The following is a 13,093-nucleotide window of genomic DNA, read 5'->3' on the forward strand; positions in this document are numbered from 1 at the left end:
AAACTTACAAGAAGCAATCACAGGGTGCACCATGGGAGCTTCCTAAGAATATCTAAAAAATATATACTCTCTGCACGTGCATGACATAAATGATGTTAAAGTGTCATTTTGTGTTGAAATCAACATTGGGTAGCACCATTATGTCTCAAACAAAAAGTTGATATTGGATGTCATAACAAACCGATAACCCTAAATTTGAACACATATACATATGTGGTGCCCAACTTATTACTATTGGCACTGCAGATATAAGAAACTCAACATACTGTTATATCTGTGAAAGACTAATTTGATATCAGTCGACTGAATGATATATCAGCCTATTATATATTACATATATATTACATATATATATATATATATATATATATATATATATATATATATATATATATATATATATATTCAAATGTCATTACTGCCCTTATATCAATGTAGGTCTCTATTAACTCTAGCCGGACGACCTGCCTGTTGGCTATATGGGACATTAATGCAGAATATTAAATGTAAATAAATCTGCTGTGGAGCGCAGACTGTTTCAGACTGAGTGTGTCTAAATGCCTGTTTGTTATTTACCATGAGACAAGTCTCGGATTTCTGAACCGACTTATTGTTCTGAATCGACACACAGGACTGTGACGGGGCAGATGGAATGCCTGATGAATAGCTAGGATTTGGAAAATCCATCCTTTGTCAAGGTTTGTCTCTGTAGCTTCATTTTTTTTTCATGCGCAAGTTATGTCACAGGGGATGCTTGAACATGCAGTATACAATTTTTTTTTTTTTTTTTTTTAGTGTGCAGAGTCCTAATACAGCAATATAATCAGACCAGCTCAGATTCTTTATGGAGAGAACAGATCTGCAAAATCGCATTAAAATTGACTTGAAATTAAAAAAAAAAAAAAAAAAAAAAAAAAAAAAAAAAATCTGACAATTCAGCTTCATTCCAAAAAAGAAGCCTAGAGTAATTAAATAATCTGAAAGATGAGTCAGAACTACTGCTGGAAACCACCTCCTTTGACTGTACGGCATACATTAAACACTTACTCATCGCTTTCCCCCATCGGGAAATATAGTATTGATTAGACAAACAGAGACTTCAATATTCTATTGTATTATATTTCAGCATTTTCTCCAGCTGTACACTGTCCATTGTTTGCACTCATGAATGTGTCTTTTATTGATCTATTTCTGTTGTCAGGCGACGAGAGGGAGGTGAATGTTGTCACCGCTTAATAGAACATAAATCTAAGTTGAGTCTCGAGTCTCGCTTTCCAGACACTTATGAGATCACATCTAACTGAGGTGTGGCGTGACCTTCAGATTTCAAATAAAGCAAAGACAAAAAAGTCTTTTAGGTATGTTATTATTAAATTTTACAAAAAGTATGTGTGCAATACTTCTGTTTGACTAAATTCCCACACTGGTTGGGCTGAGGAATTACCACATGCACCCTGCTTAGGAGATGTGGCACCTCTTTAGCAGGTGTAAGTGATGTCACCACCTTAATGTGGCGGCGATCGGTTTTATTGTCGCAATCTTAGTTGAACGCAATGTCCCCAGGATGACAAAATCAATGTAAGCCAACACCATGGCTCGTGGTCATCCTTTTTACTCACACACACACACACACACTCATGCACACAAACACACACACACACATATATAGAGAGAGGGATAGACAGAAAAGAAGGGACAGGGAAGGAGAGAGCAAGAGCGAGTGAGGGGATCTTTGCCAAAACTACCATCGTGTTTCAATGGACAATGCACACGCACGCACACACACACACACACACACACACACACACACACACACACACACACACACACACACGGGCGCACACGCAATCTGCTTAGGTGGCACTGGATCAGATATCGATCAGCTCCTCCTTCGCTTGATATTATTAAAGTGAAAGTTGCCAGGGCACACACACTAACAGACTCACACACACATACACACGCACATGCACACGCACGTGCACATGCCACACAAACTTCCACAGGACTTGAGGTGATGTGACTGGGTGTGTGTATTTAGGGACTCTTTGTATATCTCTGTATCATTTAGTGATGCCAATGAGAAACCAAACAGTCAATGCTAAACTGACTGTGTTGAAATCTGTTCTTTTATATCATCTTTTATACTAAAAATTCTCAAATTTAAAATGAACAAGGATCCAACATCAGACAATTGTTGTTTAGAAATCAATTTTACAGCCAGAGCATCTGGATGTTACACACTACTGAAAATTTGAATATGTTAAATTTGCTCTAAGATACAGTGATGAAATGCTGCTCAAAAATCATAAACCATTACATATCTAGACATAATGAACCAAGAATAAACTGTTTTTTGTAATCTTGACATTAAGAAAGATTTATTCAACCATTCACCATTGGAGAACTTATCCTGAACTCAAGGTTGAGAGCACAGGGCAAGATATAGATACATACATACATACATTCACCCTCTCATTCACACATTTGGCCAATTTAGGGTCTCCAATCGACTTTCTGCATGTTTTGGGGACTTTGGGAAGAAACCTGAGAACGTGGAGGAAACCCATGGAAGGACATGCAAACTCCTGACATAAAACCCCCCTGCTGGAATCAAACCATGCTGAGAGGCAGCACGAACACTAACAAGCATGCCGCCTCAAAAAAAAAAAAGAAACAATAAATATACTTCCTGGATTTTAAGTCGAAAGTCCCGGGTGTGCCAGGCTTAATTAATCATGTTTATATTCATCACAGGATGAATTTAATCAACTACATTTCCCACTCAAGGGGGAAATGAAAGTAATTTTTCCGTCCATTTTTTTTTTTTTTTTTTAAGAAAAAGAACTTTGAGAAAGATTATGTTTTTCTTCTCCAGCTCATGTTTCACTTTGTGGTTTGGTCTCTGTGACTGCTCCGTCCTGTTTCAAGGGAAAATAATGACAGCGCAGAAGAGAGTCAGTCTGCTGAGACGGTCACCAGAGGTTTAACTGTGCTTCTGTATCGACTGTCCGACTAGACGGTACAGGTGTGCGGCTGGCAAAGCGGGGCTAGGGGTGTGTGGAAAATGTACGCCAACTTAAGACAGATAGACATCAAGGAGCAAAAATGTATTAAAACACTTGCAAAATAAGCCGTACAGTCAGTGTAAACAAACAAAGTGTGCTTTCCATTTTACAAGTTTCCTCATTTTCTGGTGATTTATATTTATTCCCCCCCTCCAGTCATATGACGGTGATACAAATTTAAATTGCAATTTTTTTTTTTTTTTTTTTTTCTTAATCCTCCCTAAATAGTAGTAACAACATGAACACATGAATACACACCTTCGCATGTACTAACATACTAACACACATGGGTGAAGGTTAAAATACGCAAAAGCGGCAGCCCACGCAGGTGACCCGAGCGACACTGTGGAAATTTTGGCAATGTGCGATTGTGTATTATTTTTTTCTAGTGTCATCTTATCGGGCTCAAACATTTCAACTTGGCGTTTTTTACCGCAGTTGGTAGGATGGGTGGAGGAAAACAGCCAGGAGGGGGAAAAGGAAACAAACGGGAAAGTAACAGACCAGCGGGAAGAGGAGAAGAAGAAAATGAGACGTTATTGGAGATAGGCAGCAGAAAAGAGGAGAAAAGAGGAGAAAAGAGGAGTAGACTAGATGACAATTGAGAAGAAGAAAGAGCAACTGCTGGTCTCTAGGCGCCTGCCCATCACCATAGCAACATGAGACACCATGCTGAGCGCCTGCTGACATCACACCTGTTGAAGCTAAACATTGCATGTGTGTGTGAGGATGTATTTCTCGGGGCCAATTAAACGACATAGCAGTGCAGGTGGACCGAGGGGAACAAACTGAGAGGCGATAGCTTTGTGTGTTTCATCACCTTGCGGACACAGCTGCTAACAATTTGAGTGTGTGTGTGTGTGTGTGTGTGTGTGTGTGTGTGGGAGTCTGTGACATCAGCAATGAGAATGAATGACAGCAGCCTAAAGCCTGCCTGTCCCTTTGCATTCATGCGCACTAACACACACACACACACACACACACACACACACCACACACACACAAAGAGAAGAAACAATGGCATATGAATATGAAATTAGCCTATGAGGACCATCTTTTTTAACTTCAGCTGAACTGAAAAAGCGACAGACCATAAAACTTACGGAGAGAAATTTGAAAAAGAAAAAAGAGCAAATGAAGTTGATGTAGATCTACTTTGGCAAGTCCCATTAGATCACTAAGTCACGGCTGTGGATAAATTAAATATGACTGGGATTTCAATTGGTGTACCAACGTGAGTTACCTTCCACTGCCGCACTGAGTGATCGGGTGTGTGCGTGTGTGTTATTTAATATTCCCATTGTGGGCACTTTCCTCCTATTTGAACATTTCAATCCCAGTGACATAATGAAAACATTTTTTGTCCAATACCCTCATTAAAAGGTGTGTAATGCTAGTGATATAGGTCTCCTAGAAATAAACATAAGTCAATACGACCTTCTCTGAAGCAATGGAAACACACATAAACTCGCCCATCATATAAAATGAAACGGACACTGCGGATCTCATAATTAGAATACACATATTTGATGCAGTGCGAACAGGCAAGGTGATGGATGCGGAGAAAATGCATCCTGACATCCAAAACATACACACTTCAGCAAAAACAGACATGGGTGTACACTTGTGCACACACAAACACACAAAGCAACACATCCGCGAAGGGGCGGGGGTTTGCTGGATCATACCAGTGTCTGGGGACGCAAGCTTTATTTCACTGCCATCACCTCTAGGATCTTGTAAGTAGGTTTTTTTGATGTAGTTGGGAAGCTCTATGCTGCGCCCTGGTGGTCGAGTTACAGAATGGGTAAAATTCCTTGTGACCGCAGGATGTCTGACGGAAGAAACATTAAATCTTGAGTCACTTTTTTTCCTGGTTTATAGGCTTCAAATGGAGGCCTTGGAAGTGTGAACAGAACAGATTTCTTTGACCGTAACATATTTACACCTTCTATTTATTTGTCGTCTTAAATCTAAAAAACACAGGGGTATTGCGACAGGAAGCACTTCTATTATAACGCGCAGTAAGAGTTATCTGGTTTTCAGTATAGATCTTCCCGGCGACTTTTAGTCACTTTCAATACCAGGACAGGGTTGTTTAACATACACAATATGGCCAAAAGTATTTGCTCAGGAGTGTGTTTATGGGATTTTTTGGACCAGTCTTCCAGAAGCGCATTTGCGAGGTCACACACTGATGTTGGACAAGAAGGCCTGGCTCTCTAATACACCCCAAAGGTGTTCTATTGGTTTGAGGTCAGGACTGTGTGCAGGCCAGTCAAGTTCATCCACACCAAACTGTCATCCATGTCTTTATGGACCTTGCTTTGTGCACTGGTGCACAGTCATGTTGGAAAAGGAAGGGGCCAGCTCCAAACCGTTCCCACAAAGTTGGGAGCATGGAATTGCCCAAAATGTCTTGGTACGCTGCAGCTTTCAGAGTTCCTTTAACTGGAACTAAGGGGCCGCGCCCAACTCCTGAAAAAAAGGCCGCACACTATAATCCCCCCCTCCGCCAAACTTCACACTTGGCACAATGCAGTCAGACAAGTTGCGTTCTCCTGGCAACCACCAAACCCAGACTTGACCATTAGATTGCCAGACGGAGAAGCGCGATTCATCACTTCAGAGAACGCGTCTCCGCCGCTCTAGAGTCCAGTGGCGGCGTGCTTTACGCCACGGCGTGCGACGCTTTGCGTTGCACTCGTTGGCGTGTGGCTTAGATGAAGTTTGGAGGTCTGCAACGATTGACTCGCGGCCTTACGAGTTGCTGTCGCTCCCAAACGCTTCCGTGTTCTTATAATACAGATGCAATGACAAAGGAATATTTAGGAGCGAGAAAATTTCACGACTGGATTTGTCACACGGGTGGAATCCTATCACGGGTCCACGCTGGATTTCACTGAGCTCCTGAGAGCGACCTATTCTTTCACAAATGTTTTAAAAAAAAAATGGTATACATGTTCTGAGCTGCTTGATTTTATACACCTGTAGCCATAGAAGTGTTTGAAAATACATTTAGTGTCAGGAACACCGGATTCCAATTATTTGGATGGGTGAGCAAATACTTTTGGCCATATAGTTTATGTTGACCTGATCGGATTAGTTTCACAAATCAGATAAAAACTCACATTGAACATATTATGTATTTTGGCCACCAAATAGAGTTGTTGCCAGTTCTTTGTATATTATATTTACTCACATCACTGGTCACTTGTTCTGTTCAAACCACTTTATTTGGTTTGGATGAAAGAGGCAATGCTCTGTACACCAAAACTAACATGGAAGCTGTTTCTACACAGTCAAGCACAGCGACGAGCCTTGTTTAAACAACGGTAGATTTCATACTGTTTAGAGAACGTCAACAAGTACTGCCTAAATTTCCCTGTGGTATTGTATTCTTAAGAATGCCGAATGGCCCATGAGGCCACTGAGTCACGCCGCCCTCGATTTCAAATAATAATAATCGAGGTCAGTCGGCCGATTTGTGCTATGAAACACTGTAAAGATTGTGAGGTGACATCATTCGAAAAGTGGGTCAAGGTAGATTGGAAATCTTACATGATGCATCGTGAAGACCTCATTCACAAGCAGCTGGAGGGGATGTTAAATGCGAAGGATCAAAAATGACAATATTTTCCTGTCTAACCTAAATATTGAAATATGAATCCGCTCAGTTTTTTCTTCTTTTCATGAGTGTGCCACCATTAGCATCCATGCATTCATAATGCATGTGTAAAATGCTTAATCTGATACCTTCATAAACTGTATTAGTATCATCATGCAAGTACTGCAGATGTCATCAGTCTCACTTTAGCATGTACATTGTGAAGTATGATCACAAACTGCTCTGGTAAATACAACCACTCTTGGCAAAGACAGATACAGTTACACAAATAACCCAATAAATGTTTTCATACTTGTCCATTTTAAAAGGAGACACTCGGAACTAAGGACACAATAAAAGACTGAGTTGTTGACTTTGGACACTAAATTGTTATGATGGGCTAAAATAAAACATGAACACAAAGTTGGTGTTTGTGTTCTCCTCCAGGAAACTGGCTACCTTTTTTTTTTGACATCATTAACGCAGTTTAGATTTATTTCGCCTTTTATATCTTTAACTGTGCTTGAGCTATCAAAGGCAATCTTAATTGTGTATATTTTTGTTTTTAGTGTGTATTTCCATCATATGTGACAACATGGGGTCCGATCTGCAGTTTCACATGTCACAAATCACTCCATGTTTTGCTGTCAAAGTACCATAGCAGTAATAGCTGTTCTGTAAAGATTAACTTGTTCAAATTTTAGCTATTTCGGAGGCATCGGGTATGATTTGCCTCTGGAAATGGAAAGAAAGACTCAGGTGAAGCCAGCATATATCATTCAGTCGCTGACTTTGCTACTTGAGAGGAGCAAAAACAGCTGCAGGTAAGGTACAACAAGATCATTTCAAAGGGACCTATTCTAGATTCACTTAATGTTTTTTTTCACTTTGAATATTAAACTAGTCTTGACAAAATAATAACAATACAACTAAACAGAATCACAACTGCAGGAGCAATATGGCACCCGAAACAACTCGTAGAACTACCATATTGCTTTAGCACTGAAATATGGTCCTTTTATACTGTACACAAAATGTTTTTTTTTTGGGGTTATATTTTCTGTGGCTACTTTGTCTTCATAAGAAGAAATAACCTTGATACACTGATGCTGTATAAACGTGGAGAGGCCTTCAGGAGCAAGGACGTATTTTTCGTTAGTTTGTTTGTTTACTTTAATGTGGAAAAATAGCAAGGTATTACACTGCAGTGACAGAAATATTAGTATACAGCAGGTTCCCCTTGGTTATAAGTGCATTTTAATGGGGACTTTTTATCGTTTTATCCATTACTGAATTTTCACTCGAGAGTCGGCGCCCAGCAGCATCCTCAGCCTTCGATACTTGCGGCCACAATTACAGATGCTGCCTGTTGTCAGAGCTGCTCTTCCATCATTACATTTCACTGTATAGCTGCTGCATCCGCTATGTTATTAGGAGTCACACCAACATATCATAAAGACACACACACACACACACACACACACACACACACACACACACACACACACACACACACACACACACACACACACACACACACACATACACACACACACACACACTGTTAATGCACAGTTAAACTGATGACAGCTGCTTCAGGAACATAGGGTACACATAGTGGCTGCATAATTCTGCTTCATTTAATACCAGCAATTGATTAGAGCGATGTTTTTATTTAAGTGTGTGTGTGAGTATAAAATATGAATATGGAAAATGCACAATTGAGCAAACAGATAATACAGCAAGATGTGTGTGTGTGTGTGTGTGTGTGTATGTGCGTGCACAGCAAGGCAAGCTACGCTGCTAGTTCACTCATAACCTAACTTAATGCAAGTGAATGTTGAAACATCTTTAAGTTTATGTTTTTTTTTTTGTTGTTGATTCCAGCTTCTCCCTTCTACTCTGTTTTAGTTTGATTCCCTCTTTGTAGGCGTCTACACCAAGTGTGTGTGCTCCCATAGCCCAACGAAAGCTATCAATCATATCGGCTGCTGGCATTTTGCGGTGTCGATCTGTACCAAGATTGAGGTAAGCGTTGAGAGCTGATGCACCACTTAACAGCATAGCGGCAGCCGAGGGGCAGGAACACACACTCTCCTCTGTAATTCAGCTGCACCAGGATTTGCAGTTATTTTTGGATGCATTAACTGGCTTTGACCAGGAGAGGGGGATATATTGACATCGATAAAAGGGCTTGTTACTAAGGATGATGTGATGTACCTGCTCAACAGCACTGCGGCAGACACCAGACAAAGAAGGCGGCTTGTGCTTCATCTTTAAATCGTGATAAATAAATAAAAAGCCAGACTAGGGTTTGAATCATTGCATCACTGTAATCTACATGTTTGAGGTGAAGTATTTAAGAGCTCAAAATAAAAGGGAGAAAAGGCAGACGATGCATGACATAAAATAGAATGTTTTCCAGCGTTTTCTCTCATCTGGAAAACATTCCCCACCTGTTTACAATCTGTTTTTATTCTGTTAGGTGTCCACCAGACAATCTTATCTAATCTCATTACGTCCCCCATTGAGGGAATGTTTTCTGGGCAGCTCGTCTGTCTGAGCATCGGCAGGATCCGTCAAAACCACCATGGCGATTTTCAGCAAACTTGGTGGAGAGGTAAAGCCGAGGCATAACAAGAAACGCATTATACTTTAGAATTGATCCTGGGCCCCTGACCCCATTTTTATTTTTATCAGCAATAGCTTTTATTTTTTTTTTATATATTACGGTGTATTCTATATACTCATACATGCACAGCCTGGAAGTTGTTCCCCATATCTGTATTTTAGCAGGAAATACTGCCAGACAAATACACCATTTTCCAGTAGAGGATTTATAATATAATAGACGGCTAATGTCCTTTGAAGAGTTAAGCACACAAACACACACACACACACACACACACACACACACACACAGAGCTTGCGCAATCTTTAACCCCCATACAGTGCAACACAAACGATTGGTGTCAAATAACACTGTCCAAGTAATGATTAATGTATTTTCAAAGCCTTTCCTTTTGGTTTGGTCTGGTCAGAATTCGTTGATTAGATTGTAAACTGGGATAATTTCACACAGGGAAACATCCAAAGAACCAAAATCATTTACTGCAATCCACACGAGAACATTCGCAAACAACTGTCAGGCGAGTTTGTGGCTGGAGCGAGACAGCAAATTCAGGAAGGGGGTTCTGTTGTCTGGATTAATGCATCCTTCTATTACTTTTTTGGCGTTCATCTACTTTTTCATCCAATGCAAGCTGTGCAAGGGCTGGAAAATATGATTCAAATTGAATGTCACCATAATCATATCATATTTCCCTCAGTTACCATTAGAGGGCTATAATTAATTTATTACTTTTCATTTTTCTTATTTTTGTTTGGTGCTACGCTGAATGAAACCGTATAACACTGAGGAGTTTTGACACTTTTTAAAGCATCGGTAATTTGGTCTCAGGCTTATTTTTGTGATCAGCACTAAAACTTTAAATTTCTTGATTTGAACAGGATGCAAGTTTAAGCCAAAATTTAACAGTTTAGATGTTTTATATATATATATATATATAGATGCATACGTTTACAGGTGACCGTCCTGTTCGAAGGTGAACTTGCAAACATGCTTGGCACATCTGGTTACATTTAAAACTGGCAGAGTTCACCAGGTAGTTGGTTCAGAGTACATATTACAATCACGCGGCATATGAAAGTTGTTTTTTAGGGGCTTTTTTGCAACCAGGCCCGGACAAACCTCTAGATCTTTGATCTAGCCTGTGTACAAGTAAAAATGATGGTGTCACGTTGCTGAGGTTCACTTTAAAAGGCACAAGTCAACCAAGGCATTCAAACATCCATTAGTCATTTGGGCTGTCTTACCCAAATGGATCATTAACAACACTGTAAATCAACACTGTGCTCCTCAGGCTACGTGCAACCTTGGGTAGAGCATTTATCCATCCCAATTTCAAGAAACTCGGATATCAGGGTTTTTACTTGATACCTTATTATAGATGTAAAACTATTTTTATTTATCACGTTTTTTTTTCTCATTTTTTATCTCATTTCTTTAACATGATTTATACATTAATTGACGACTATTATTTCAAGTAATGTCTCTGTGTTACACTATGCCCAGCCATCCATCGTCTACCGCTTATCCTGCACTCAGGGTCGTGGGGGATGCTAGAGCTTATCCCAACTATCTAGGAAAGGCCAAAGCGCTAACCACCGTGCCACCGTGCCGCCTATGTTATTTCAGAATTAAAAACAGCATAATTGAAAATAAATACTGAGAGCTGTTTTTTTTTTTTTTTTTTCCCAAGTATCAATATCATTTCTTTTTAATGTGATAACATCCCATTTCATAGGGTGACCGTCGCTCTGGAAAATGTTTTTGGTGAAAACCCCAGACCTTTTGTTATCTTTGGGGTAATTTTTAAACATTTATTGTGTAGTTCGCTTCCATATAATATCTGTGTTTCAGATTCTGCTCTCACAAATGATGCTCGTGGAAATTGATATCTGAAAAGCAATGGGTGTGAATTGTTGTCACCATTTCATGTTATAATTTAAGTTCACAGTATGTAACCAATTGTGAGGCAAATCATGACTGTGTGACCATGTAAACACCTTTCTGCAATAAAACAGTCGGGCAAATGAATGCTATTACAGCCCAGCCCCAGGCCATGTGTCCTCAAACACCGGGAAGTTTAAGATGATGTTCCCACTTCAAAACATGCTTTACATGGATAAGTTGCTATAGCATACAGGGACAACACTCACTGTTACTATGGAAGGAGTTACTCTTTATGAGGTTAATAAGTGTGAATTAATATTCCACGGGGGGTTCGGAAAAATTAGGAAAATTGGGCCAGATGGGCGAATGAGAGATTGAATCGCTGTTTGTCTATTTATATGGCCTGCAATGGACTGGCAACCAGTCCAAGGTTTAGGCCGCCTCTCTCCCCATGGAGGCTGGGATCGACTCCAGCATCCCCTGTGACCCTGAGGAGGATAAGCAATGGACGATGGATGGATGGATGGATGGATGGATGGATGGATGGATGGATGGATGGATGGATGGATGGATGGATGGATGGATCCAATCCAAGCTTACACCAGGAGAGAGAAGGCCTAGAAGAAGTCTGAACTAGTTTATCAGGGAAGAATCCACTTTCCCATTCATATGTACAGTTTGCCTACTATGTGTTTTTTTGGACTGTGGGAGGAAACCATACAACTATGAGACAATCTTTTATCAAGTTTTTCCATTTCACTGATAATTCTAAATTGTCCAGAGGGTGTGAATGAGAGTGAATGGTTATATGTATCTACAGTATGTGTGACCCTTTCATCGAACCTGTACCTGCCTCTTACTTGAGGCTACCTGAAAATGTATTAAGTCCTACCACTGATTTTTGTGCAGTATAGGAGGTAATAACAATGCAGACATGCACACATTGCCGACCACCGTAGCTTATCCCATTTTGACTGTTTACCATCTCATGGACTCCAGGGTGAGAGGAAACAGTCCTATGAACGTTAAGCGTATCATTGTACGCCTTATCATTGACTGCTGGGAAAATTTCATATAAATCCATAAGAACAAGTGTACATAGATGTGATTAGTTTGGTAAAGACAAATTTGATTTTATGAAGGAGCAGTTTTATTAAGAAAGGCAACTTTTTTTACAATTTCTACACAGCTACAATTGGAGACAGTTTTTAATGAAAACATAACTTATGGTGCTTCATTTCAGATGTCATTTGTTAGATGTTGACACTGAATCTGACCCACAAACAGGACCTTTTTTTCTTCACTCTTTGACATGAGCAAAATCTGCTATATATTTGATAAGACATTGGCTTCAGACTTTATGTGTGATGGGTGAAGTTTCAATCAACCTAAGTACAGCCAGGTGCTGATGAGTTAATGAACTGGATATGTGATAGACATATTAATTTGTCAGATATTTTTGACAAGGCAAACAAAATACCTGAGCCGGTGGTAAAGAAACTTACTGCGACACTTGGCACAGCGCCCCTTGTCGTACTCTAGCAGGTCCAAGGTCCGGCTTCGGTCACTGAGCGATCGCCTCTGCCCGCTGTCCCTCAGCCGAGCAGCTTCCTCTTTTGCGTACACCCCGAGCTCCTGGGTGTAGCGCCCATACATCTGGGAAGGGTCAAAGTGAGTGGGTTAGCTAGTTTTTCAACATGTATGCCGTTAATGCTGTGGGATGTCTAATGTATTGGGAACCGATTGATAACATTTGAATTCACATTCAATATCAATGGCGATAGATAATGGGGAGGCAAAAATTCCCATGTCACTGAATGTACTTTAACTGAACAGATTTTGGTTTCAGATTGAAAATAAAAAATTAAATCATTTAGAAGAATCATGCAAAAGTATACCACAACA

The 13,093-nt window shown here is 40.1% G+C and overlaps 1 protein-coding gene across 6 annotated transcripts in view; it reads right to left on the reverse strand.

Annotated features, from left to right (window-relative positions):
• The window catches only part of LOC147235288 (chloride channel protein 2-like), a 161,116-nt gene that overhangs the window by 101,040 nt on the left and 46,983 nt on the right, over positions 1–13,093 (reverse strand). For all 6 annotated transcript variants that reach the window (XM_086142246.1, XM_086142228.1, XM_086142238.1 and 3 more), the window contains exon 2: positions 12,694–12,844. In XM_086142246.1, the coding sequence (XP_085998372.1) occupies positions 12,694–12,844 (151 nt within the window). The remainder of the gene's footprint in view (positions 1–12,693; positions 12,845–13,093) is intronic.

This window comes from Fistularia commersonii, chromosome 3, assembly GCF_037954325.1.
Source record: "Fistularia commersonii isolate RoL2024-O1a breed Wild chromosome 3, RoL_Fcom_v1.0, whole genome shotgun sequence".
NCBI classification, from domain to species: domain Eukaryota; kingdom Metazoa; phylum Chordata; class Actinopteri; order Syngnathiformes; family Fistulariidae; genus Fistularia; species Fistularia commersonii.